The following is a 23,677-nucleotide window of genomic DNA, read 5'->3' on the forward strand; positions in this document are numbered from 1 at the left end:
ATTGTAATGTAATTAAATAATTTCTTTACTTTGCCATTAACCTTAAAAATGAGGTTATTTTTTAATTTATTATAATATACATTTACATAATTTCAAAACATGGGAATCACTTTTTTTTAATAATTTTAAATATTCAAAAAATAAAGACACTGGTGGCTAATTCTAAACAGACAGCCGCCATACTAAACTAAAGCCTTACGATTATCAGATCTGTGTTTAAATATCATAAATTATTTAATCATGAGTTGCCACCTGCTGACGTGTCCTACTCCACCATATCCAATTTTTTTTAATAATTTGTACTCATTCCTTCATTATAATAATAAGCATAAATTACAATGATATTTTCTAAAATTTAGCACGATTATGAATTTTTAATTATTTAAAAATTTAAAATTACCCATTGATATTTGATTAAATAATATAATTTTCTAATGGACGTATGAAATTATCAATTTTGCCCTTATTATTTCTTTAAAAAACTAAAAAAATAATTTTTTTTAAAAATTATAATAAAATTATCTACTTAATTCATAAAAAAATAAAAAATTTTAAAAAATAAATAAAATTATAATTTTTAATCATAAGAGCATTTTGGTCAGTTCGCCACAAAAAAAAAATGAAAACCTGAGAGATTGGGTTAATTGTTAGACAGTTATTAAAATTAAGGGGGTATTGATAATTTTTTAAATAATAAGAAAGCATTCATAATTATACTTAACTTTAGAAAAATTATTGTAATTTATCTTAATAATAGTAATGATGATGTAATGATAATTTGTCGTGTTATGGATGTAATTAAGTAAGAAATCCTTCACAAAACATTAACTTTAGAAAAATTATTGTAATTTATCTTAATAATAGTAATGATGATGTAATGATAATTTGTCGTGTTATGGATGTAATTAAGTAAGAAATCCTTCACAAAACATTATTTTTACTGACAATTTTGACTTGAAACTTGGGAAACTGCGCCTCGGTCTGAGATAAATTACATTAATATCTCGTGAAATTAAATTTAAATATAAAAACACCTCATAATTCTTTTAAAAAAAAATTATAATAAATTACGCTTTTGGTCCATGTCCAAAGATCGAAGAAATTCGTAACAAGACTGTGTTCCCAATTCCATTAACTTCAGTTCTAACCATTGGACCAAAATCTTTACAATTTAAAAAGATTACGGATCAAAATTATCCCTATAAATGTTTAGGGACAAAAATCAATTTTGGCCCCAAGTATATGAACTAAAAGTATAATTTACCATAAAATTACAAGCACACCTCTTGAAATTACAGTTGTAAACAACTACCCTTTGTTTAATAATAAAGTTTACACGAATGTTTTTTGAGGTGTATTATACGAACATCTCTTCAAGAACTATAACTGTAAGTTTATAAAAAAGAGTGTAGTATTTGTGTATTTGAATCTAACATCGAGAAGCGTCAAATACTAATGAATAATTTAACTTACAAAAAATCAAGATTAGAAGAACATCACAAGCGATGATCGTGTCATATACAGTAACGTTTACAATTGTAATTACAGAATCTGTGCAGCCAAATTTTCGAAATTCTCATAATTATAAACTCAATTTCAGCAAATGCTTCCTCTTTCCGACAAGACTCACTCCTCTCTAACACTTTTTGTTAAATTGGATATTGATAAGAGCGTGTAGTCTGACTCAACATTTATTATATAATTTTCATAGAATCCGACGTTTATCATATAAATTTTATGAGATCCGATTTCGCGGAAGTGAATTTTATTTTCTCAATACTCTACGAACATCGTTATTACATGTTACAAGTGAGTTCATTTTCGGACCACATAAAACTTATTATGTTATTCCAATTTTTATATGACTGGTTGAGTTAGTTTTAGTTTTCTTCATTAGTCATGTCCAGTAAGCAAAATACCTGCAACTGGACTTGCTTTAATTACTTGTACAATTGGGACAAAGGTACCCTCAAATGCTTTGATTACTTGTACAATTGGGACATTAGTGCCCCAAAAAGGATGCACGCAGTGCAGCCTCCCACTTCAGAAGGGGCTGCTCTCATTTATAGCCTATAACAACCTTTCTACGATCACTGCCTGTAATTTTACATTCTTCACCATCTTCAGACACTATTTTGCCATCTTTACAGTTCAAGAATTGCAAGTATGACTCAATTTTCTGCTTGCAGCAAATGATTACAAATAATTTTACGGTTCTTCGACGTTTTCTTGCAACAGAGGAGCTTCATAGCTTGATGCTTCTGTTCCCTTGTTTAACTCACCTTCTTTAGCCTTTCCCCACATCACGGCATAGAAACCAATAATCAACACCAATGCTCCGATCAAACTGAAAATAAAAATGAAATGTGGTCGGAAGATATTTCGTTGCATTATCCAGAAGAAAATTGTGAATGCTAAGAATAGAATTCCAAGACTTACCTTCCTAGGTAGAGAATGTCTTTCATAAAGATGACACCAATGACAACGGCAATGACGATCGTTAGAGGCTTAAACAGGGCAACAAAGAGCGGACCTGTCCTCCAAAGGCACCAAGCAGTAACATAGAGCCTGTATGCTATGTTAATGATAGCCTGCATGGACAAATTCGTGCATTATGTTTTACTTTGATCGGAAACTTTTTCATTTTTAGTTTCAGACAAGAAGTTGATGTTGAGACCTATCTGGTATATTAGATTGATTTCTCAAGTAGTGTTTGGCAAAAATCTCCTTTTGACTCTTACAATGAAACTTAGGGAGTCGACTTTCATTACAGGATTTCGAGAAAACTTTGAAAGGATGCATAGAAATGAAAGCAATGAATAGCCAAAACTTAGACAAAAAGCCGGTATAGAGACGTCACCAGCTTATTGGATGGGTTTCTCAATAGTGGTCGGTCAAGAATCTATTTTTGGCTCTGATGGTGAAACTTAGAAAGTAGTCATAGTGAAGATACACGAAATTATCATACGTGGAGATAACTCGAGAGGATGCATAGATTAATATCAGTTATTAGACTAGTAGATTAACAGATCTATGCCAGTTATTAGACTAGATAAAAAGGCAAGCCAGTTCAGGTAGTTTGATCCAGAAATATAGATGTTGTCTGAAATTTGAAATCTAAGTTGTTTCAACTGAATGATAAGCCAAACTCTCTCTCTCTCTCTCTCTCTCTCTCTCTCTCTCTCTCACACACACACACACACACAGAAGTGTAGATGATTGAGAATGGTGATAGTAGTCATATCATTTGCTTACCGAATAGAAAACAGCAATCAGTCCAATCTTTGTCTCAATTCTCCAAGCAGTTAAATCTCTTTCTGCAATTAGACTAACCAGTGACGATTGGATTGTCACGAAACAGCAGTAAAAAGCAACTACAATCATCTCGGCTCGATACATCTTCAGTATTGAGGCCTGCAACATTGTTAAGGGGAAAAAAAACCTTTCAAAGTCACATCATCCGCAATTTCATTTCATTTTCTGTCCAGTGAGCTGTTTAATATGAAGTCAAACCTGTAGTATGCACCATGATGCCGTCATAAAAGAGGCACAAGCAAGCAAAAATCCTCCTAGAACCCAATTTTGTGTCTGCGGCAAGTGGAGTTGTGTAGAAGATCCAGAAGTTATAGCACCGATGATAGCTGGTCCCTTATAGAAAGTCACAATAAATGCTCCCGAGATGGAAACCAAAGTCCCGAAAACCTTAGAAATGGTACTTAATTTTCTCAAATGTACTTCTTCCATCCTGAGACAAACAATTTATGTAGATCGAGGTGAATTAAGAAGGATAAATGCGCTAAAACATGATAACATACATTCACGATCCATATCTGTGATCATCGAGGCCAAGAAAGAAGCATAGAGTGTCAGTTTAACTACATAATACAAACATTTACATTTATCCATATCAGTGATCATTGGAGTCAACCAGAAGAAGCCCCTTTTTTTTTTGGGTTATGTTTGGATGATTTTGACATTACTTAGTTTTAAATGAACACTGAATACTTATTGAATAGTGGAGCATCCTTAGGGTAGCTTGCTTCCTTCAGTTGTTTAATGCATCTCTGCATCACAATCAAGAGAGCTTGAGTTACCATGGATCACTTGCAACAAGGACACACCTTCAATCCCATAGAAGAGTAGTGTCGTAATGCTTGGCACCAGACGTTTTAAAGAAATTGATATATTGATACAGGCTGATAGCCTGCATATGACATTGCATATTCTAAAACCACCGCCAAATTGTTCCCTCTCTTAAGAATTTCTAGAAGTAAGAACATTGTCTATCTTCTCTTGTTAACATGTATGAAATCTGATGCAGTTAAGTATTGGTGTAATACAAGGATATACGTGTAGAAAGGCCAACTTTCTTTTTTTTTCTTCTGGTTAATTATGAATAGAATCATTGACATCTCCGGAGATTTTGTAGGGATGAGTTATATTAGGCAATCAGGATTAGTATGAAATCTTCTGATGCAAATATTACCTAGCAGTTGCTTAGTCTGTTAATTCTCTAACAAACCTTGTTGTTATGCCAAGTATTAAGCAGGTCACAAGCATAATTAACCAATTAATAATGAATTATCTTACCTGAAAATAATGGCGAGGATGTATGTGAATGCAGGTACAAGATTCAACATGGCTGTACTAAGTGTTGGAGAGCTATAGTTTATGCCAGCATAACTACCAATCTCTGCAAAACATCTAGCAAGAAAAATCCACGAAAGTAATGAGCATGATCTCTTCAAAAGCAGCAGAATCCAAGTTTATTCTACTCAGCATGTCCAAGATTCATGCATGAAACAGCCAAGTTATATCTCAATATGAGATTGTGGCCTCATTTTCACAAAGTCAGAATTCAGTCACTTATGCAACAAGTAATAAACTTCGAAGTCATTGTTAACATTAACAAACAGCACATCAATGTCTTTTCTCGCATGAAAAGATGATAGACATCCTATCCCATTTTGGTGCTTTAGTCATGATTTCTTCAAGAATAAAGACATTGAACCTTTGAAGTTGCAGCAGAAACTTCATAAAAAATTATTTTCCAGTTTCACAAATGCTGGCTGTATGAAGTTACGCTCAAAATTTTCTTATTACAGACAAGTTCCATGTTATACTCTATCAATTAAGGTGGAATTAAGTCAGTATTAAATTCTCCCTATGCCATCTGAGAATCGAAGTGTTCAACTTGACTCATTCTATGCTACACCTAGTGCACTAGACCGTGCAGAATCAAAGTATTTGATTGGCAGATAGAGGAGTCTACCAGAAATAAACTGTGGTTGGGCTAAGCGCAATGCATTTGATACAACATATTATTCTTCAAACCTCAGATGAAATCAACCATATATGTATACTATATATAGCTTTGAACCAATCCCAGCATCAGCATCCGAACACAGCCCACATCATTTGATCTCTATATTTTTTATTTGAACTTGGAACACATTCAATCAGCTCATTGCCAAAACAGGACTGATCAAGAACCTATTACCACATATTTCTTGTGTATCTCTTTCTTAGTATAGTTTCTTGAAATTTACCAATAATTGCCAAAACCCATCACCCAGCATCATAGATGAACGAATATTTTCCCCCAAAAGTTGCACGCTACAGTTCTAAAGCACCACAATCTTGGACTCAATTCAGAAACACACACACACTAAACAGTGGTACTAAATTTTGAAGATTGATTTCACTAACCCAAAAGAAGCAAGCAAGCAAATCCTCCAGAGAACAGGGAATGATAAAGGGGGTCTCTTTGACCTGCCAACAATCAAAATTCACCCAATTAACTCAGAAAATTCTTTCAACAACACATACTAAATTAGAGATGCACAGGTAGAAGTAAAACAGAGAAAAGGGTACAAACCCATGGAAGAGAAATGCAGTAGGAAATAGAATAAGAGTGGCGAAGCCATTAGAGTAAACAGACAAAATGTAAAAGCTGATTCCCTTGGACATGGCCATTTTGCTTATAATCATGTTTATGGCTAAAGCTACAACAGCTGAAACCATGCCTATGAAAGGCAGTGAGCTCTGGATCCATGGCCACTGCCTCGTCGCCATCTCCTCCAAGAATTGCCTACTCCTACTTGCAGAAACAGAAATCTTGGGCCTTTTTAATTTGCAGAAAAGTTTCAAACTTGGAGTCTGGATGCTGTTGCTTGTAGGCCAGTAGTTGACAATTTAATACAGCGGGAAGTAGGCGGCTTGCAATTTCTTCATTTCTTTTTCTTTTCATACTACACTGCGGAATTCCTTGTTAGCGAATATATGTGTGGCTCAGCTAATATTTCGTTTCAAATTTTTTATTATTTTTATAAATTATTATGTGGAAAAAAATTTATATTTTTTATTTTATACAAAAATATATTTTATCATTATAATTAAATTGAAATCAAGACGTATTATGATTAAAATAAAAAATTCAGTCCGAACTAATATAAATACTTGATTGGTTAATTCTTTCTCCATCTTAATATTATGATTTTCTCCTAATTTGATTACACCAAATTTTAGAAAATGTTCACAAATTGAAACGTGCAAAGAAAATTGGTTGGTATTAAATTATTAATTTAAAAGAAATTATGTTTCTTAGAAAGAAAAAATTGAAATATTTATACATTGAATTAGATTGATAAATTTAGAACAGAAGTACATTGAGTTAGGCAGCTTTTTTAAATAATAGTTAATGTAAATTTGGTACTAGCTTTAATTTTGTTACATGGGTAAAATCGTGGCACATCAATTATTTTTATTTCATACATAGCTTAAGTAAGTGGGTATTCGTAATACGCACCTTGTGGGGTGTAAAACCCTTAAATGATTATTTCAAATAGACAGACACCTAAATCAACTATTACAAAGAATAAATAATACAAAATATGCAGACCAAATATTTCAAATTTATAATACAATAAATGAAAGTAGAAGAACAATAAGAAGTTAAATGGCTTATGGAGCCAAATTCGATGGGAATAGTCCACAACCACCAAAATCGACAACCAATAGAGCGATTGCTGAACCCAAAACCACATACCACCAAGGCCGGTCACACAGACCCATTAAAAACCACCACCAAAGTTCAGTCATATAGACCCACTTCATTTTCCACAAAGGAACACTTCGGACCACTCAGAAGAATTCCGCTTAGGAATTTATTCATTTTTCTTTCATCAAAAAAACTACCGGAGTATTTATAGGATATAGGCATTGATATCCGAGAGAGAGGGAGACGACAGACAAGAAAACTGAGAACAAAGAAGGGGAAGAAGATGATGAGACGGACAATTAGAGTTAGGGAAATTCATTCTGCACACACACACACGGAGAGAGAGAGAGAGAGAGAGAGAGAGAGAGAGAGAGAGAGAGAGAGAGAGAGAGAGAGAGAGAGAGAGGGTAATGGGTATGGAGGGAGACGACAGACAAGAAAACTGAGAACAAAGAAGGGGAAGAAGATGATGAGACGGACAATTAGAGTTAGGGATTTTCATTCTGCACACACACACACACGGAGAGAGAGAGAGAGAGAGAGAGAGAGAGAGAGAGAGAGAGAGAGAGGGTAATGGGTATGGGTATGGGTATGAGCCAAGCCACCCAGGTGTGTGGGCCTAGGGGTGTGGACTTGGGCCTATTAATTTTGGTCATTGACCATAACTTTCCAATATTTTCCACCTTAGACGAGGACCCAAAAGATGGAACTTAGTCCAAGATCGAATCTGACATTCATCATTGCCATATGTACTTCCAAAATAGAGATATTAGCGAAAAATGCAGAAACATACAAATAAGGATAGATATCAAGAGACACAGAGTAATTAGCCAATAAACAACATTCTTACACAGTCAACAACATCCCAAACCTTTCCATTGAAAAGACCAATAATAATGAGTATATTATCATATGCAGCAATGGAACACAAAATAGGATAGCACCATATTAATAGCTCGTGACATCCATTCGCAGCAGGATTAAGAAAGAAATGACGAAAAATAGTGCATCAAGTGCCAACGGGACATAGAATAAATAATCTTAATAAATTTAGAAAAAATATTATCAGGGTGCCTTAACTTAACCTCAATCAGATATCCGACAACCTCAAAGGCACAACCAGGTGAGGGATTAGCAAAAAATTTGGTCTAGGTTTGGAGGAATAAACAGTAAGCAATGAATATTTGCACTAAGCATAAAGCATTTCAAACTAGAAAGCAATATTTATGCACTGAGCAATTTTTAGAGGAAAAACTCGCACGCAACAATTTATATATTCCCACATAGGAGAAGGAACAAAAATATCAGTTTTCAAAAAATCAACACTAAGTTAGTTTTTCGCACTAAGGAAATAAATAAATTCAGACCTACAAAGGAATAAGATTATGCAGTAAGAACAGTTAGGAAATTATTGGACACAACAAATAATTTTAGAGGTTGCACTTAGCAAAAATTAGATTTTCCAGAAAAATATTCACTTATCTGTTCTTCGTACAAAGCGAACTCAACAAGATATTTCTAGAAAGATAATTTTAAGAACATAATTTTAGAAAATATTGCGATTTTTCATAAGTAAGCACTAAGCAGAAACAGAACATACTAAGCAATATTCACAAAGAATCTCACAAAGTGAAAAAAATCAAGAGGATTATTTCGCAAAAAGCATAATAATAAAAGAACGGTGTTATCGGCGTTGGAGACAGAACCCGAAGGCTGTGATACCACTGTTGGGTGTAAAACCCTCAAGTGATGAGCCCAAATAAACAAACGCTCAAATCAACTATTACAAAGAATCGATAATACAAAATATACAAACCAGATATTTCAGATTTAATAATATAGTAAATGAAAGAACAAGAACAATAAGAAGATAAATGTCTTAGGGAGCCAGATCCGATGGGAACAGCTCACAACCACCAAAGCCGGCAACCACTACACTGGTTACTATACCCAAAACCACACGCCACCAAGGCCAATCACAAACCCACTCAAAGTTGCCAGTAAGGCTCAGTCACAAAGATCCACTTAGTTTTCCACTAAGGAACATTTGTACCACTCAAAAGGATCAATTTTTTTTATTAGAAAAATCACCAGAATATTTATAGGATGTAGGCATTGATATCAGAGAGAGAGAGGGAGACGATGGGGCAAGAAAATTGAGAACAGAGAAGGGAGAGAAGATGATGAGACAACGAATTAAGGTTAGGGATTTTCATTCTCCAGAGAGAGATAGAGGCCCAAATATTTAAATGAGAAATCGAGTCGAGTGAGAATGGGTCGGGTAATAGGCATGGGTATGGGTCAAGCCATCCAAATGTGTGGGCTTGGGCCTACCAAAGTCAATCGTGATGTTTTCATTCAATTTTTTTTAATATCAACAAATTCAGTAAATTTTAATTAACAAAAAAATATATTTATCAGACAAAAACAAATATCAAATTTACTCAATATAATTTCTCAAACCACAGGAATTTTCATATAATTACATCAAATATAAGAATAGGAGAATGTGACTATCCCTATTTTTAATACTTTTCCATGAAGCGGTTTCTTTTTTTCAAAAAGTTACAAAGACAAGAGTGGGGGACTTAGATTTGAACCCAATGCTCTCCTTTATCCAAAAATATTATGTCAACTCAACTAAATATTAATGTCTTTTTATAAAACATGTGGAGCATAAACAGATAAAAAGATGATGTGAGGGACGATAAAACTCTCAAGGGCAAACAATCTGTCGCTCAAAGTACAAAAATCCAACAATGCACCATGTTCTATTCGTGTAGTTAATAGAAACGGACGACTTTAAATTAAATAGTTGAAAATTTTGGATTTGGTGTGTTGCTGAAGTGAGAGTGAGGCGCTAATTTGGCGGCTAACTTGTAAGTATCAATGACATGTCCTGATCCTTAATGGTGATTGAAAAGGAAACCCCACGACAACAAAGAATCATTTGCCAAATTGGGTGGAGGATAATTATCAATGCACCTTCCACCAATTGATATCATCCATACAAACGTATTCATGCCTGTAACTTTACATTCTCCAAAATCTTTATACACTATATTTGCTATTTTTCACAGTTTCAGAGTATAAGTAGCATGGCTCAGTTTTTAAATAGATGTTTACAGACAACCTACACTTGGACATTTTCTTGCAACAGAGGAACCTCAAAGTCTGATGATTCTGTTCCCTTATATAACCTCCCTTCTTTAGCTTTTCCCCACATCACACCATAGAAACCAATAACCAACACCAATGCCCCAACCAAACTGAAAATAAAATATATCCAGATGGAAATTATTTCGTCAAGTTATCTGAAAAAATTTGTGAATGTTAAGAATGGAATTTCAAGAACTACGTACCTGCCAAGGTAGAGGTCATCTTTCATAAATATGACGCCAATGGCAACGGTAATGACGATCGTCAGTGGCTTAAACAGGGAAACAAAGAGCGGACCAGTCCTCCAAAGGCACCAAGCTGTAACATAGAGCCTGTATGCTATGTTAATGATAGCCTGCATGGACAAATTATAGAAAGTCGATTTATTGGTTTGATTTCTTCATTAGTGTTTGGTTGGAAACCTTTCCATCTCCTACTTGTTCCAAAATTTTGGCTCAGAATCAAAATTGGTAGGCCCTAAGCCCATACCTTGGATGGCTCGCCCAAATCTGCTGTCTTGGCCCATTCCTCGATCCAGCCCACTCCAAGCCACCCAGCCCATTACCCGATCCGGCTCCTCTTTGATTCTATTTCTCTCCTCTGCAGATGAATCCATAACCCTAATAACCCGTCTCCTCATCTCTGTCATTCCATCCTCTCTCTCTATTCTTTGTGAACTCTATGTGTTTTTTTGTTCTTTGTAAATATTCTTGAGAAGAAATCTTTGTGGTCCTTTGTAGATGCTTTCTTGGTGGTTCTGAGTGGTTTATTGTGTTTCTTAGTGGACTGAACCTTGGTGAATGTGGGTTTTAGCAACCATTAAGGGGTCGCTGGCCATTGGTGGTGTTTGGGCTTCCTCCTTGATGGATCTGTCTAGTGAGTCAATTTTCTACTGAGATTTACTGTTTTTATATTTTGTATATTCATATCTGTTTATTTATTCTTTATTTATTCGTGAATTTATAAGTATATTTGTATAAGGGTTTTCGACCCATCATCATCTCTGTAATAGTTTGATAGGATTCATTTTAGCCTCATCATTGCTCAGATAAATTCCCAACAATTGTGTTTTTGTTTCAACTTGATAATTCCTTGAGCTCCCTCTCTCACAACAAATGTAGCCTGAATTTTGCAAATTGAGCTTTGTTTCAAAGATAGTAGAAACTCTCTCTCACTCTCTCTCTCTCTCTCTCTCACACACACACACACATAAAGATGATTGAGATGGTGATGGTAGTCATATCAATTGCTTACCACATAGAAAACAGCAATTAGTCCAATCTTCGTTTCAATTGTCCAAGCAGTTGAATCTCTTTCTGCAATCAGACTAACCACCAAAGACTGGATTGTCACAAAAAAGCAGTAAATGGCGACTGCGATCATCTCGGCTGGATACATGTTCAGTATTGAGGCCTGCAACATTATTAATGCAAGGAAGTTGACTAGAGCTACAATAATTAGCAATTTCAGTGAATTTTCTTTTACTTATTAACGAGCTGTTTAACATGAAGTCAAACCTGTAGTATGCACCATAATGCCGTCAGAAGACAAGCACAAGCAGTAAAAAGTCCTCCCAGGACCCAATTCCGTGTCTGTTGCAAGTAGAGTAATGTCGAAGATCCAGACGTTAATGTTCTACCAATAATAGCTGGTCCTTTATAGAAAGTCACGATAAATGCTCCCGAGATGGATACCAAAGTACCCAAAACCTTAGAAATCGTACTTAATTTTCTCAAATGTACTTCTTCCATCCTGAAAGGAACAATTTAAATCATCAATGGAGGTGAAGTAGGAAGGAGAAAATGTGTGACAACATGGTACATCCATTCATATCCATATCTGCGACCATAGAGTCTACAACTAGAGGAGACAAACATTTACATCATATGAAAATCAGGGATCAGTGAGTTCAACCAGAAACAAGAAGCATTTTATTGTTATTTTCTGGATGAATTTGACCTTAATTACTTGTTCAACTGAATATCAAATACAGTTTGGTTTGTTTTTATGCAACCCCTGCACTACAATCAACAGAACTTGAGTTACCATAGAATACGTAACAAAACCACTTTGCCGCCCGCTGCTGATGAATTTATCAGCGTAGCAATGGCATAGACTGACATTTTCTGGCGAACTTTGAAGATTTTTGCTATGTCAGCTGGCAGAAGTTAACCAATCAGCATAAATTGTTTTTGCTAAGTGAGTGAGTGGCATGACTATGGAATCAAAGAGTAGTACCTGAAAATTATGGCAAGGATGTACGTGAATGCTGGAATAAGATTCGCCATAGCTGAACTCAGCGTCGGGGAGCTATAGCTTAAGCCAGCATAACCAACAATGTCCGCAGAACATCTAGCAAAACAATCCACAAACTCAATAGCTGGTGTTTCTTTTGTACCGGTCGCAAAAATCCAAGTGTATTCTACGAAGCATGTCAGTCAGTCATGCACGCCAAATGGATTTTCTATTTTTGTTTCTTTAAAATTAAAGAAAAAGGGGGAAAAGAGAATAGAAAATAAGATTGTCTATTGCCTCTCTTTCTTGGCGTGGATTATCTTTGTTTTGTTTGGAAAAAACCCTCTATTTTTTCTCTTTCTTGCCCACATGTACTTTCTCTCTCTCCCAAAACTCTTATCATCATCTTAAATTTTAAGATTGTCCATGTGGCATTAATTCAAGAATCAACAGGAGATGTAACATAGGATGGGAGTAGAGGATCCCATCGGGGCATCATAGCAACAAGCTTTGAAAATAATTCCACGTACCCAAAAGAAGCAAGCAAGAAAATCCTGCAGAGAACATGGAATGATAATGGCGGCCGCTTTGACCTGCTCACAATCACGTTATCATTCCCTTTTCCCAAATGATCCAAATAGAACACAGAACAGACGGATTCAGACACGCACCTGTGCAGGAGAAATGCTGTCGGAAAGAGGATAAGAGTGGCGACGCCATTAGAATAGACGGACAGTATGTAAAAGCTGATCCCCTTGGACATGGCCATTTTGCTTACAATCATGCTTGTGGCTAAAGCTACAATTGCCGAAACCATGCCTATGAATGGCAGTGAGCTTTGAATCCATGGCCACTGCCTAGTTTCCATCTCCTCCCACTTCCCTCGGCACTCGGCAGAAAGAGGAGTCTAGTCTTGCAATGACGTTTAGAAGAAAAGGTTCAGACTTTGTGTCTGAATGCTTTTGCGTGTATCCTTCATCTTCTCCAATTGGTCCCCGCCGATTTTGATTGATGGAGTGTTCTGATTTTTTGTGCTATTTCCTTTTCCAGCGGCATTGATGGGATGCTACACTTGGTGCCCAGTATATCCAGCATTTTTTTTTTCTTTTTTTGAATTATAAATAAAAAATATTTATATTATTATACCTATATTTTTCAAACAATTAAATAATAAGTCGAATTGACAAACATCAACTTGACAATACATATGTATTTAGTTATATAAATATAACAAAAAATAATAAAATAAATTATAATAAATTTATGTAAAGTGAGACAAATACCTTAACATGTTACATATTGTGAGCAGTGTGTATTGAGCAATTCTTTTAATTTTTTGGAATTCAAAAAACCAATAATTACATTACACTAATATTTCAAGAAATTGAGTAATTTGTTTCGATTTGACAATACAACAGATTCAATGAATACGACAATATAATAAAGAATAATGAACTAAATTATAATAAACTCATTTAAAGTGAAACAAATACACACACGAATAGACCGAACTGATTTATGGAATCTCAAGCTTAACTAATAGACTAAGATGTCATGAACAATATAATGAACAGTTGATATATATTTAATTTTCTAAAAATAAAAGGTGCATAACAATAGTTCAATATTTGGTATACAAAGCATTGTGTGTAGTATGAACTCCTGAAGAAGTCTTAGGCTTCTTACACATTGTCTTGCAATAAAGGAACCTCATGGCTTGTTGATTCTACGTTAGAGGCTTCAGCAGACATGTTCGTCTTGCTTTCCTTTGCCTTCCCCCCTTTCCCTTCCCCCAAATAACAGCATAGAACCCACAAACCAGTATAAGTGCACCAGCCACACTGCAAGAAAATTGAGTTGAATTGTCCATGTGAAGTGTTAGGATTCTTGCACGAATACCATTAGAACGGACACAAGATTTACATGGTTTGTTCGAAGCGGCCCAGGACATGTAGGATGTATCATAGTATAAATGTCAAGACTGCAAGAAACTATAAACGTGGAGCGAAACAAGATTTAGGCAATACCTTCCAAAATAGAGCACTTCATGAAAAAAGACGACGCCAATGACAACAGAAATAACAATCGTCAAAGGATTGAATAGAGAAACGAAAAGTGGGCCGGTCCTTGAGAGGCACCATGACATCATGTAGAGTCGAAATGTTATGTTGATGATTCCCTGCATTGAAATGTGTTGGATTTGAGTTAGAGAGAAAGTCGCTGTCATGGAGTTAAACAAGACTACAAAGAATTCATCTGGTTGAGAACCGACAGCATCAATTCAATATCCTCAATGTCATATACAATTTTGAGGGGCAGCGAAGAGGTAAAACACAATTACGAGCAATAAATGTCAGAAGGATATTATTTCCAATCATTTCAATAAATTCAGTAGCATGCAGAGTATAGTTACAATTTTTTCAAGAGAATTTATCTTTGGGTACTTTCCATAATCCTATAGAAACAAAGTTGTTGATGTCTTAGTTGAGAACACTCAACACATTGGTAAAATCTTCAATCTACACTAAGTTTATGAGTTTTTTGATGCCGATACACCCTATTTGTGGGGTTAATTAGAATTACCTCCTTTAGAAGTTTGTCTGATTATAATTATGCCTCTCTCAATTTGAAATTACCAAGAATATCCTTCCAGCTTATACCATATACGTACCTTCAGATTCCATTTAGATACGTAGTGATGTTCAGAAATCTGAGAAGACATAAATGTTCAAGTTTTTGTATCTAAGATCAAAAAGGAGGTAACTCTATGGTTCTTTTAGGGTGGAGACTTAGAGACGAGGTTTTCCTGATTTCAAAAAGCGGAGAAGTATGGTTGAAAATAAAATTCACTTTCAGGGGTGTCGTTGTATTGCTGTAATTCACGATGATATTACGATGCTCATACTTGATTCGTCACTACTAGAAAACTCCGAAATCTTTCACTTACCGCATAAACTACAGCAACCAAACCCATGTCTGCTTGAAGTTTCCAAGCTGTTACATCTTTTTCTGAAATCAGGGCAACCAGTGTAGATTGTGCAGTCACAAACAGGCAATAAACAGCCACTATGATCATCTCCGCTGGGTATATCTTAAGAATCCAAGTCTGGTCAAGGAAGGAATAATATGATTTTCATTTTCAAATCATGCACAACTTGCTCTATTTTGTTAAACAATTCAAAGAGTCGAACCTGAACTATAGACCATGCTGCAGTTGAGAAAGCAGCAATAGCGAGCAGCATTCCTCCAAGGACCCAATTTTGCTGTGATGGCGTAAAGAGCGCGGAAGAACCTAAAGTTAGTGTCTTATTCATGATTGCTGGTCCCTTGTAGAGAGTCACAATAGATGCCCCAGCAATGGAGACCAGAGTTCCCAATGATTTTGATAGGTCGCTCGTTCTTCTCAAATTTAACCCTTCCATCCTACACATAAATCCAGTTTGGATCACCACAGGCTCGTAAAGGGAAAATAATGGGGCTTAATGCAATGTACCCACATGTGATATTGCAAATGAACAATCATTCCCCTACGATAAAAAATTAGCAATTTACCCCCATGTGCTTTTTAAAATAAAGCAATCTGCTATATTTTTTTCCGGGATAATTTGCTCATTTGCAATATCACAGGGTTTGCTTGCATTTTCCCCAAAAATAATGTATAGCATGACGATACACAGCTTTATCATATCTGCATACCTTCACAATGATGCATTTGAATTATGCTAACAAGAATAACCAGAAAAGCATTTGGTGCCACAATTCTTGACATACCTATCCATATTTTTAACTTCCTACTTTGGCTTTCGTTCTTGTTTTAGCTACTTCTCCTTTCAACATCTTGTGAAATAAGTACGACTGATTCTCTTTGATGCCTTCCCCACATCTTTCTCATTACCATATTTCTAACCACTCGTAGCCATGTTAGGTTCCCGTCATGTCAGTCTTAGTCGTTGACAAACATGCCGACTAGTTATATTATTCAAGGGTTTCGGCCAAAAATATTAAGTATCGGATCAACTTTAACTCAATTTTTCTGCTCGATACTGTCTTAATATTAATCAGTTAAGCTAAAAGTTCTTTTAGTTTTGTTAGAGCTTAGGTCCTTAGGACAGGGAACCCAAGAGAATCAAATCACCTCAACAAGATTTTCCTACAAGTGACCCAAATTCAGATTGAGCTAACTAGTTAAGGTTCTGTTTGGCTTAAGATTCAAATACCAGATGAGTTAAAGTAAATATATACTTGATCCTAGCAGGAAAGAGCACAGGTATAAGATCAAGAAATTGACTTTTACATCACTAGAAGAAAAGTGTAACCTGAAAATGATGGCAAGTATGTAAGTAAAGCCTGGGACAAGATTCAGCAACTCTGTTCCAAGTGTTGGGGAGCTGTTATTTATGCCAGCATAGCTGCCGATATCTGCTAAACAACTGATATAAAATCCATATGAATGAACCAAAATACAAAACTAAACTGAAAAAATTACTATTCACGAGCCACATACAGATTCTTCAATTATTCTAGATTACTTTCCATTTTTCCCAATAAGTTGCAGAAATCAATTGAAAAAAAAAAAACCGGCCTATGGTACAGTATGTAATCTTGACATGGTTACTCTCAAAATGATGAATTCAGCTCAAAAAACATAGTTCTCTGACCATGACAGGATGAATGAATATCAATTAATCAGTTTAAGCTCACCTCTTCGAAACCAAAAGAAGCAATTCAAATCTAGATTATGAGCAAAAACACACATAAATAGAAGTTAGCCGGAACTAATTTTACTAACCCAAAGCAAGCAAGCAAGAAGATCCTGCAGAGTATTGGGAAGGTGAGTGGAGGGCGCTTTGACCTGCCAAGAATTCAAAACACAATCAAATAAACCACAGCCCAGATACTCATTTTCATCAATGGATACAAAAAGAAACAAATTTGAGGAGAAAATTTACAAGAAAAAGGAGGATAAACAAACCTGTGGAAGAGGAAGCCACAAGGAAAAAGAATAAGAGTGGCCAAAGCATTGGAATAGACAGACAAAATGAAGAAGCTGGTGCCATTATTCATAGCCATTTTGCTAATGATCATGTTGGTGGCTAATGCAGTGACTGCCAACACCATACCCATGAAGGGCAGTGAGCTTTCCATCCATGAAAACCACCCCATCAAACAACCCCTTCTTCTCCCCACCTCAAGTGTGTGAAGTTTGAGCTCAAGAGGAAGTATTTGTTGAGGGGGTAGACTTATTGTATGCCTGGAGAATTTTCTTTTCTTTTTTTATTCAGTAGGGAGATGGAGAATGCTATGCCACTAATGGGTTGTGAAGATGCAGTGAGTTGGAGGAAGATTTTGATGATAATTGGTAGGTAACATAATTCATAGAGTAGTTACACTCGCAAGTTCATGTTGGAGTAGAACTTTCTTCTTGAATTAGGGTAAAATAAATGTAATTTTGACTAACGGTCACAATAAAATACTAAATGTAATTTTTAAAATCACAAAAAATTTATATATAATCAAATTAAACTCAGCACAGGACGGTATAATTATCCCTAATATTGATCATTCGCACATGTACCTTAAATATCTTTTCTATTTAATATAGATAAGCTACTTATATTTATTGTATGATTTAATGCTTGACACATATATATTTTAAATTAAATAAAAGATACAAAAAATAAACAAATATAGAAAACCCAATCCAACCTTTAATGCCCTCTTAATATGGGGTGTAGTGCAATTGATGTTCAATTGTACGAGTTATTATGATCATTAATTTTATATAAACTTCATAATTTTCTTTAAAAAAAATCTAATTAAGAAGATGAAATTTTGAAATATATATACTTTCAAATTTCTTATTTGTAATTAATGGGAATACATCGTTACCTTTTAATTGGTTATGTTACGTTTTTTGAGCAAGAGATGAATCTTGTAATGGATGATTTAATAATTAATATGTTATTTGGGGGGGTTGGAACATAAAGAAAAGAGATGTGTGAGTAGGTGGAGAGTTTTTGAAGGTTAGGTGAGGGCAAATGATTAATTGATATTTCACATGAAATATTTCCCTTATGTTAGTTAAATTATATTATTGCATTTTCATGTTATGTGAAAACTTTAGATCATATTTAATATTTGAAAGTCCATTATGTCTATCCTAATATAAAAAAAAATATATTTTTTTATTCACAAACAACGATTTGTGACACCATAATATTAATTTACTCATAAATTTGGGTTTTTTTTTTTTTTGGTGAAGTGTGATATGTTGATTTATATATTTTATTATTATTTATAATATATTTTAAAATGTGAATTTTTTTTTATTATATATATGAAAAGAGAATGTGCCACAAGGATTAATATTTAAAAATTATATCACTAATCAACAATATACACGGACTGCCCGTTTCTTTGTACGAGAACTTAGTTTGTTAATTTTCTATGATTTCAATTATTTCCATAAATAAATAAAACGTGAGTCCAATATTTTGGTTTACAAGTAAATGAAGTCTTAATTTTGTTGGTGGACGTGCATCCAATTATTTAGTCATCCAATATGAGTAATGTGATGGACGTCGTGTTTACGAATTTTGCTATGTGTCTGTGATTGTTGAAAAGAAATAAATAAAGAATTTCAAACAAAAAAGAAGTCAAAAAAAAAAAGTGAGACTAGAAGGGAGATGCATAGCATGGCGGACGGAGGGCCACAATGGAGTCAAGGATGCAGAGCATGGAGAGGTTCTTGCAGCTCGATTGGCAGCGGAGCTTTGCCTTCAGTTCGGCTGGGAAAAATGCATTATTGAGGGGAATTGTCTCGGTTATTCAACGACTTAATTCGAAGAAGGATGATCTTTCTGGTATTAGTTTAATCATATCAAACACTAAAATGCTCCTGAACAATGCCGGAGCAGTTAGTTTCAAATTTGTCCGTAGAGATGCAAATGAAGTAGCTCATCGTTTAGCTCAATTTGGTTGTGAAATCACAGAGGGTGTGGAGCCTCCTAACTCTTTTTGTGACGTTATATTGGCGGAAGCTCGTACTTAATCAATGATATTTATTTTAAAAATCAATAATAATAATAATAGATTTTGAGTCCCGCTATATGTGAGTGTTTGTCTATTTTAATAGTAGTTGCCGATTCATACGATTTATAAACTTCAAGACTTTAATAAAGTAATATTTCAAAGACAATCCACAGGACTTTAATCAAAGCAAATGACACCTTACGTCATGTTTCAAACAAGTCTACACATCATAGTCTAATAATTTGAATACAAAACTTCTCTATAGGAGGTCCCGTCTCTGCATTTTTGGTGTGAGCGTGTATTAGGTATATGAATGTTGAAAACGAAAAATTGAATTTCAAACAAAAAGACGTGAGATTTGACAAAAGCGTTGGCCAAACCAACCATCATGTAGTTGGCGAAGTTGATATTTTACAATAAATGAGATAATGGGTTTTCAATCTTGCTAATATATGAGTGTTATTCTACTGTAATAATAGTTATTGACTCATACAATTTGTAAGTTTCAAAAGTTCAATAAAATAATTTCTTAAAAACAACCTATAGAACTTAATTAAAGCGAACCACACCTTACGGCATGTATCTCAATTGTGGTCCAATGAATTGACTCGAACTAAGTGAGAAATTAATGAACCGAGCCCAAGCCCAATTCATTTGGGCCCAAATAGATATATAAATTATTTGATCCACAATAAAGACTTGCTCAAATTTGACAATATTTAGAACTAAATCAACAAGAATTTGGATTGGACTCATAATCTAATTAACTATTTTTTTTTTAAAAAAAAAAAGAGTGTATACAGATCATCTTATAACCTCATAATATTTTATAAAATATTGAAAAATCATAAAAGGTGCCAAAATATATAGTATAATATTTAAAGATGACTTTATAAACTCCCAAATAATTGGAGTGTGTTTGCTAAGTTTCTTTTTTTTAAAATAAAAAGAAACATTTTTTACATTTGTGCTGAGGCACGAACTCAATTCAATTAATGCAGAAATTATAAAATGTATTTAAAATAAATTAAATTACTCAGATTTGATTCATATTTAATTGAATTAAAAATCGTTTGAGTTTAATTCGATTAATAATCAGATTAAATTTAAAAGTTAATTTTCAAACTCAATAATAAATAAAAAAAATCTTGAACAATAATGTGTTCAACTCAACTCGAATCATTTACGATCCCATAAAAATCGACTTTTCTGTTTAAATATAGAAATCATTAAAAGTTTGATTCTTGGATCCACAGACCATACGTACGACCCACGTTCGGGTTAGGCAAGACTGAAAAGGATCCGGCCCACTTACCTATTGCCTGCAATTGAAGCCGCAAAGATTGTGGGTCCGAAGCTAAGTGGGCCTAATGGCCCATCAGTTAAAGTCGAAGTGGCTGAACTTGATAAGCATCACCATTTGAATTTTGAACCACAACTGTCACATCTAACATGTAAAAGTTCCCAATGGTATGAACATCGTGTTAATGATGACACGTGAGATTCAATCCCAAAATGTAATAAAGGATTATGATTTTCGGATAATTATATTTAAACCCCGTCATTTACGTAAATTATTTTCGCCTTTTGAATAATTATATATACAACATCAGAAACATCAATATTATTTATACAAATCATTTCTATTTTTTAAAAAACTGTTATATATATCCCAGAAAATATCAATATTATTGTATAAACTAACCCTGTTTATTGACTGTGAAGGATGGCTTTTGTAATATATAAAAATTATGAGTAATTTGTATAAATAAATAAATAATAAAGGGTGTAAATATAATTATGGGTGTGATTTTCTTTTTTTTTTTTAATTTTTGGTTGAGGCAAAGGCATAATCATGTTCCCACAAGAAAACAACAATATTTACCAACCATATTGGCTAGCAACTTGTGTGATGAGCTTTTCATCTCATGTGATGGGCCTAATCCATGATAAAATGTTTTAATAAGTGTTTGGTCATGAAAATTTGGAGATTTGATGTGCTACATTGCATTATTTTTCTTGAGAGTTGTACTCAAAGTGTAGTTCAGTGTCGAATTTGATTTCATAACATGAAAGTTATTGCATAATATACGTGTGTTATATAATTAATTCAAATTTACTTAATTAGATACAGATATGAGAGAAACTGCAGCTCCCATATGATTTAAATAAATAAGTCGGAACGACGTAACGGATACTTACACTTATCAAACAAGACTACTTACATACGTATGTTTCTCTCACCATGTTCTTGCATCTGTTGACAACAATGTATCTAAATTTAGAATTTTATTTGTAGAATGAAGTATTTGGTTGACCATTAAAAACCTAAAAAAATTAATTATTACGACATAACCACTAATAAAAATAATATCTTTTTTTGAAAAGAAAAGAGAGAGAAAGAACAAAGAGCATCTTAGATTCACTATAACCATGCCTCCATGTGCACTCTCTTCTGTAAAGAGATACTCAAACAACCAAAGTACAGGTGTTGGCTGGTGACATTGAAGTGACCTTGTTGGAACTTCTTAAGTGTGTGCAAAATATGCGAGATTTTGGACTTGTCATGGTTGGTAGTTTGGGGGAATATACAAGAACCTTGTGATAAACATCATCCCCTTTTTTGAGTCTTTCAATACAAGTCACATTTTCGTCATTTCATTTCACCATAAACTACATCAATTTTCTTCAAAATTTGATATAATTATAAATACCCTCTTAATTTTAATGTCCGTCTAACAACATGTACATTTAATTAGGTTTTCATCCAATTTTTACAATGAATTGCCCAAAATACTCTATTTTTTAAGATTTTTTCAGTTCAACTCTACTACAGTATAGATGACTTCAGCGCAGAACGTGTCTGATTGACAAGAAAAAGGAGAGGGGGGCACTTTGTGTGAGATTGATCCAATGTCTCCATCATTTGAGGCCCACATATATCTCAGTCATGCCCTCAATCACAAAGCATAGATGCCTATTCCATCTCTCCATGATTGCGAGTCCTTTTCAAAAACTCTGTTGGCTAAAGAAGCTAGCATCATCAATAGCCCCCACCAACGCTCATGCAATCATATCATTTTCTTTTGTGATCATATATGTTTGCTACAACATTCTGTATAAGAAATAAGGTTTAATCATTTGATTCATGAGAGCCCTTTTAAGCATAGGGGATCATTAATCAAGTCATGACTAATGCTATATAGTTAGAGGTGTCCTAACTTTAATCTCCAATCAATCCTAGGATTTTCGAGTTCTCTTTAAGGTAACGAGGAAGCAATAATCACAGATTAAGGGATGTTGTACGCTAAAAGTACGACAAAGAACATGAATAAATCGAATCATTCTTGTTTTTCTTCCTTCTCCTCATCAATCCTAATTTTTTCCGTACAGTCGATTTTACTTCAATTAAAAATCAATACGTAATACAAAAATGAGCAGTAGTAAATGAATAAAACTCGAACTAATAACTACCTAATTAATTGAGTTGAAGTTATAATTAAATGAATTACGTAACTCGGGCATAAAATGTGAAATTACCATAACATCCTCAAAAGAGTGATGTTAAAAAAAAAGAAAAAGAAAAACAGAAAAAATATAGGAAGAGCAGAGAAGAGAGACAGTAAGATCCCAACTCACGTGATGGCTTAGAGTTTTCCTTCAGCAAAATGGCAATAAATTGTTGTGGTACATTTGATCAACTTCTTTTACCCTTTACCTCTTCAATTTCCCCTCTTCCCCTTTCACCAATCTAAGTTACATAACATACCAATTCATGCCCTTATTTGAAATGTCTCTCCATACTATATAAATGCATATTAGATTAGGGTTTTCGCTTCGGACAACGCTCATTTTTCAACATTTGTAGTGAAATCCCTTTCTGTTGTCTGTTAAAAAACACGTGAGTAGTGGGACATCCATGCGTAACTTGATCACTGCAGTTCTACCAGTACATTAATAATGAAACACATATAATTTCTACTGAATCAAGCACTATAAATATAAGTGTTTTTACGTTTTCAATAAAATTGAAACTCATAGCGTTCAAATGAAAAATGTCTAACGATGCGGACTCAACCACTGACATGCCTAAAGAGGGCGGGGCTGCCAAACTTGATCAATAATTGTAAAGGTACAGGGTGCACGCAGGTACATGAGTTGCAACTTTTTGAATGGGTGAGGAGTACTAGAGAGAGTGAGTATTTTGCCAGATTTGAAAGGGCAGACATGCGTGGCATCCAGCTCCTTCAT

General features: G+C 34.4%; 3 protein-coding genes across 5 annotated transcripts; all 3 read right to left on the reverse strand.

The window, feature by feature from the left end:
• LOC105168229 (WAT1-related protein At3g28050) lies at window positions 1,953-6,236 on the reverse strand. The gene is made up of 7 exons (XM_011088222.2): window positions 5,879-6,236; window positions 5,710-5,772; window positions 4,591-4,704; window positions 3,514-3,745; window positions 3,256-3,414; window positions 2,440-2,591; window positions 1,953-2,347 (listed from the first exon to the last, which is right to left on the reverse strand). Exons 1-7 carry the CDS (start codon window positions 6,073-6,075, stop codon window positions 2,209-2,211), a joined length of 1,056 nt encoding a protein of 351 aa, XP_011086524.1. The 5' UTR covers window positions 6,076-6,236; the 3' UTR covers window positions 1,953-2,208.
• LOC105168231 (WAT1-related protein At3g28050-like) lies at window positions 9,950-13,461 on the reverse strand. Of its 2 annotated transcripts, XM_011088224.2 has the most exons (7): window positions 13,066-13,461; window positions 12,925-12,987; window positions 12,398-12,511; window positions 11,677-11,911; window positions 11,414-11,572; window positions 10,363-10,514; window positions 9,950-10,269 (listed from the first exon to the last, which is right to left on the reverse strand). In XM_011088224.2, exons 1-7 carry the CDS (start codon window positions 13,260-13,262, stop codon window positions 10,134-10,136), a joined length of 1,056 nt encoding a protein of 351 aa, XP_011086526.1. In that variant the 5' UTR covers window positions 13,263-13,461; the 3' UTR covers window positions 9,950-10,133. The 2 variants fall into 2 exon arrangements, with proteins under 2 accessions (XP_011086526.1, XP_011086527.1); XM_011088225.2 differs by lacking the exons at window positions 9,950-10,269; window positions 10,363-10,514 and adding an exon at window positions 10,770-11,281.
• On the reverse strand, window positions 13,848-17,740 carry LOC105168649 (WAT1-related protein At3g28050). Of its 2 annotated transcripts, none has more exons than XM_020695674.1 (7): window positions 17,367-17,740; window positions 17,184-17,246; window positions 16,711-16,813; window positions 15,586-15,817; window positions 15,342-15,500; window positions 14,422-14,573; window positions 13,848-14,235 (listed from the first exon to the last, which is right to left on the reverse strand). In XM_020695674.1, the coding sequence occupies exons 1-7, from the start codon at window positions 17,449-17,451 to the stop codon at window positions 14,121-14,123; spliced, it is 909 nt and encodes a 302-aa protein (XP_020551333.1). In that variant the 5' UTR covers window positions 17,452-17,740; the 3' UTR covers window positions 13,848-14,120. The 2 variants fall into 2 exon arrangements, with proteins under 2 accessions (XP_020551333.1, XP_011087083.1); XM_011088781.2 differs by having other exon boundaries at window positions 16,711-16,824; window positions 17,367-17,739.

Source organism: Sesamum indicum, linkage group LG8 (genome assembly GCF_000512975.1).
Source record: "Sesamum indicum cultivar Zhongzhi No. 13 linkage group LG8, S_indicum_v1.0, whole genome shotgun sequence".
In the NCBI taxonomy this organism is placed as follows: Eukaryota; Viridiplantae; Streptophyta; class Magnoliopsida; order Lamiales; family Pedaliaceae; genus Sesamum; species Sesamum indicum.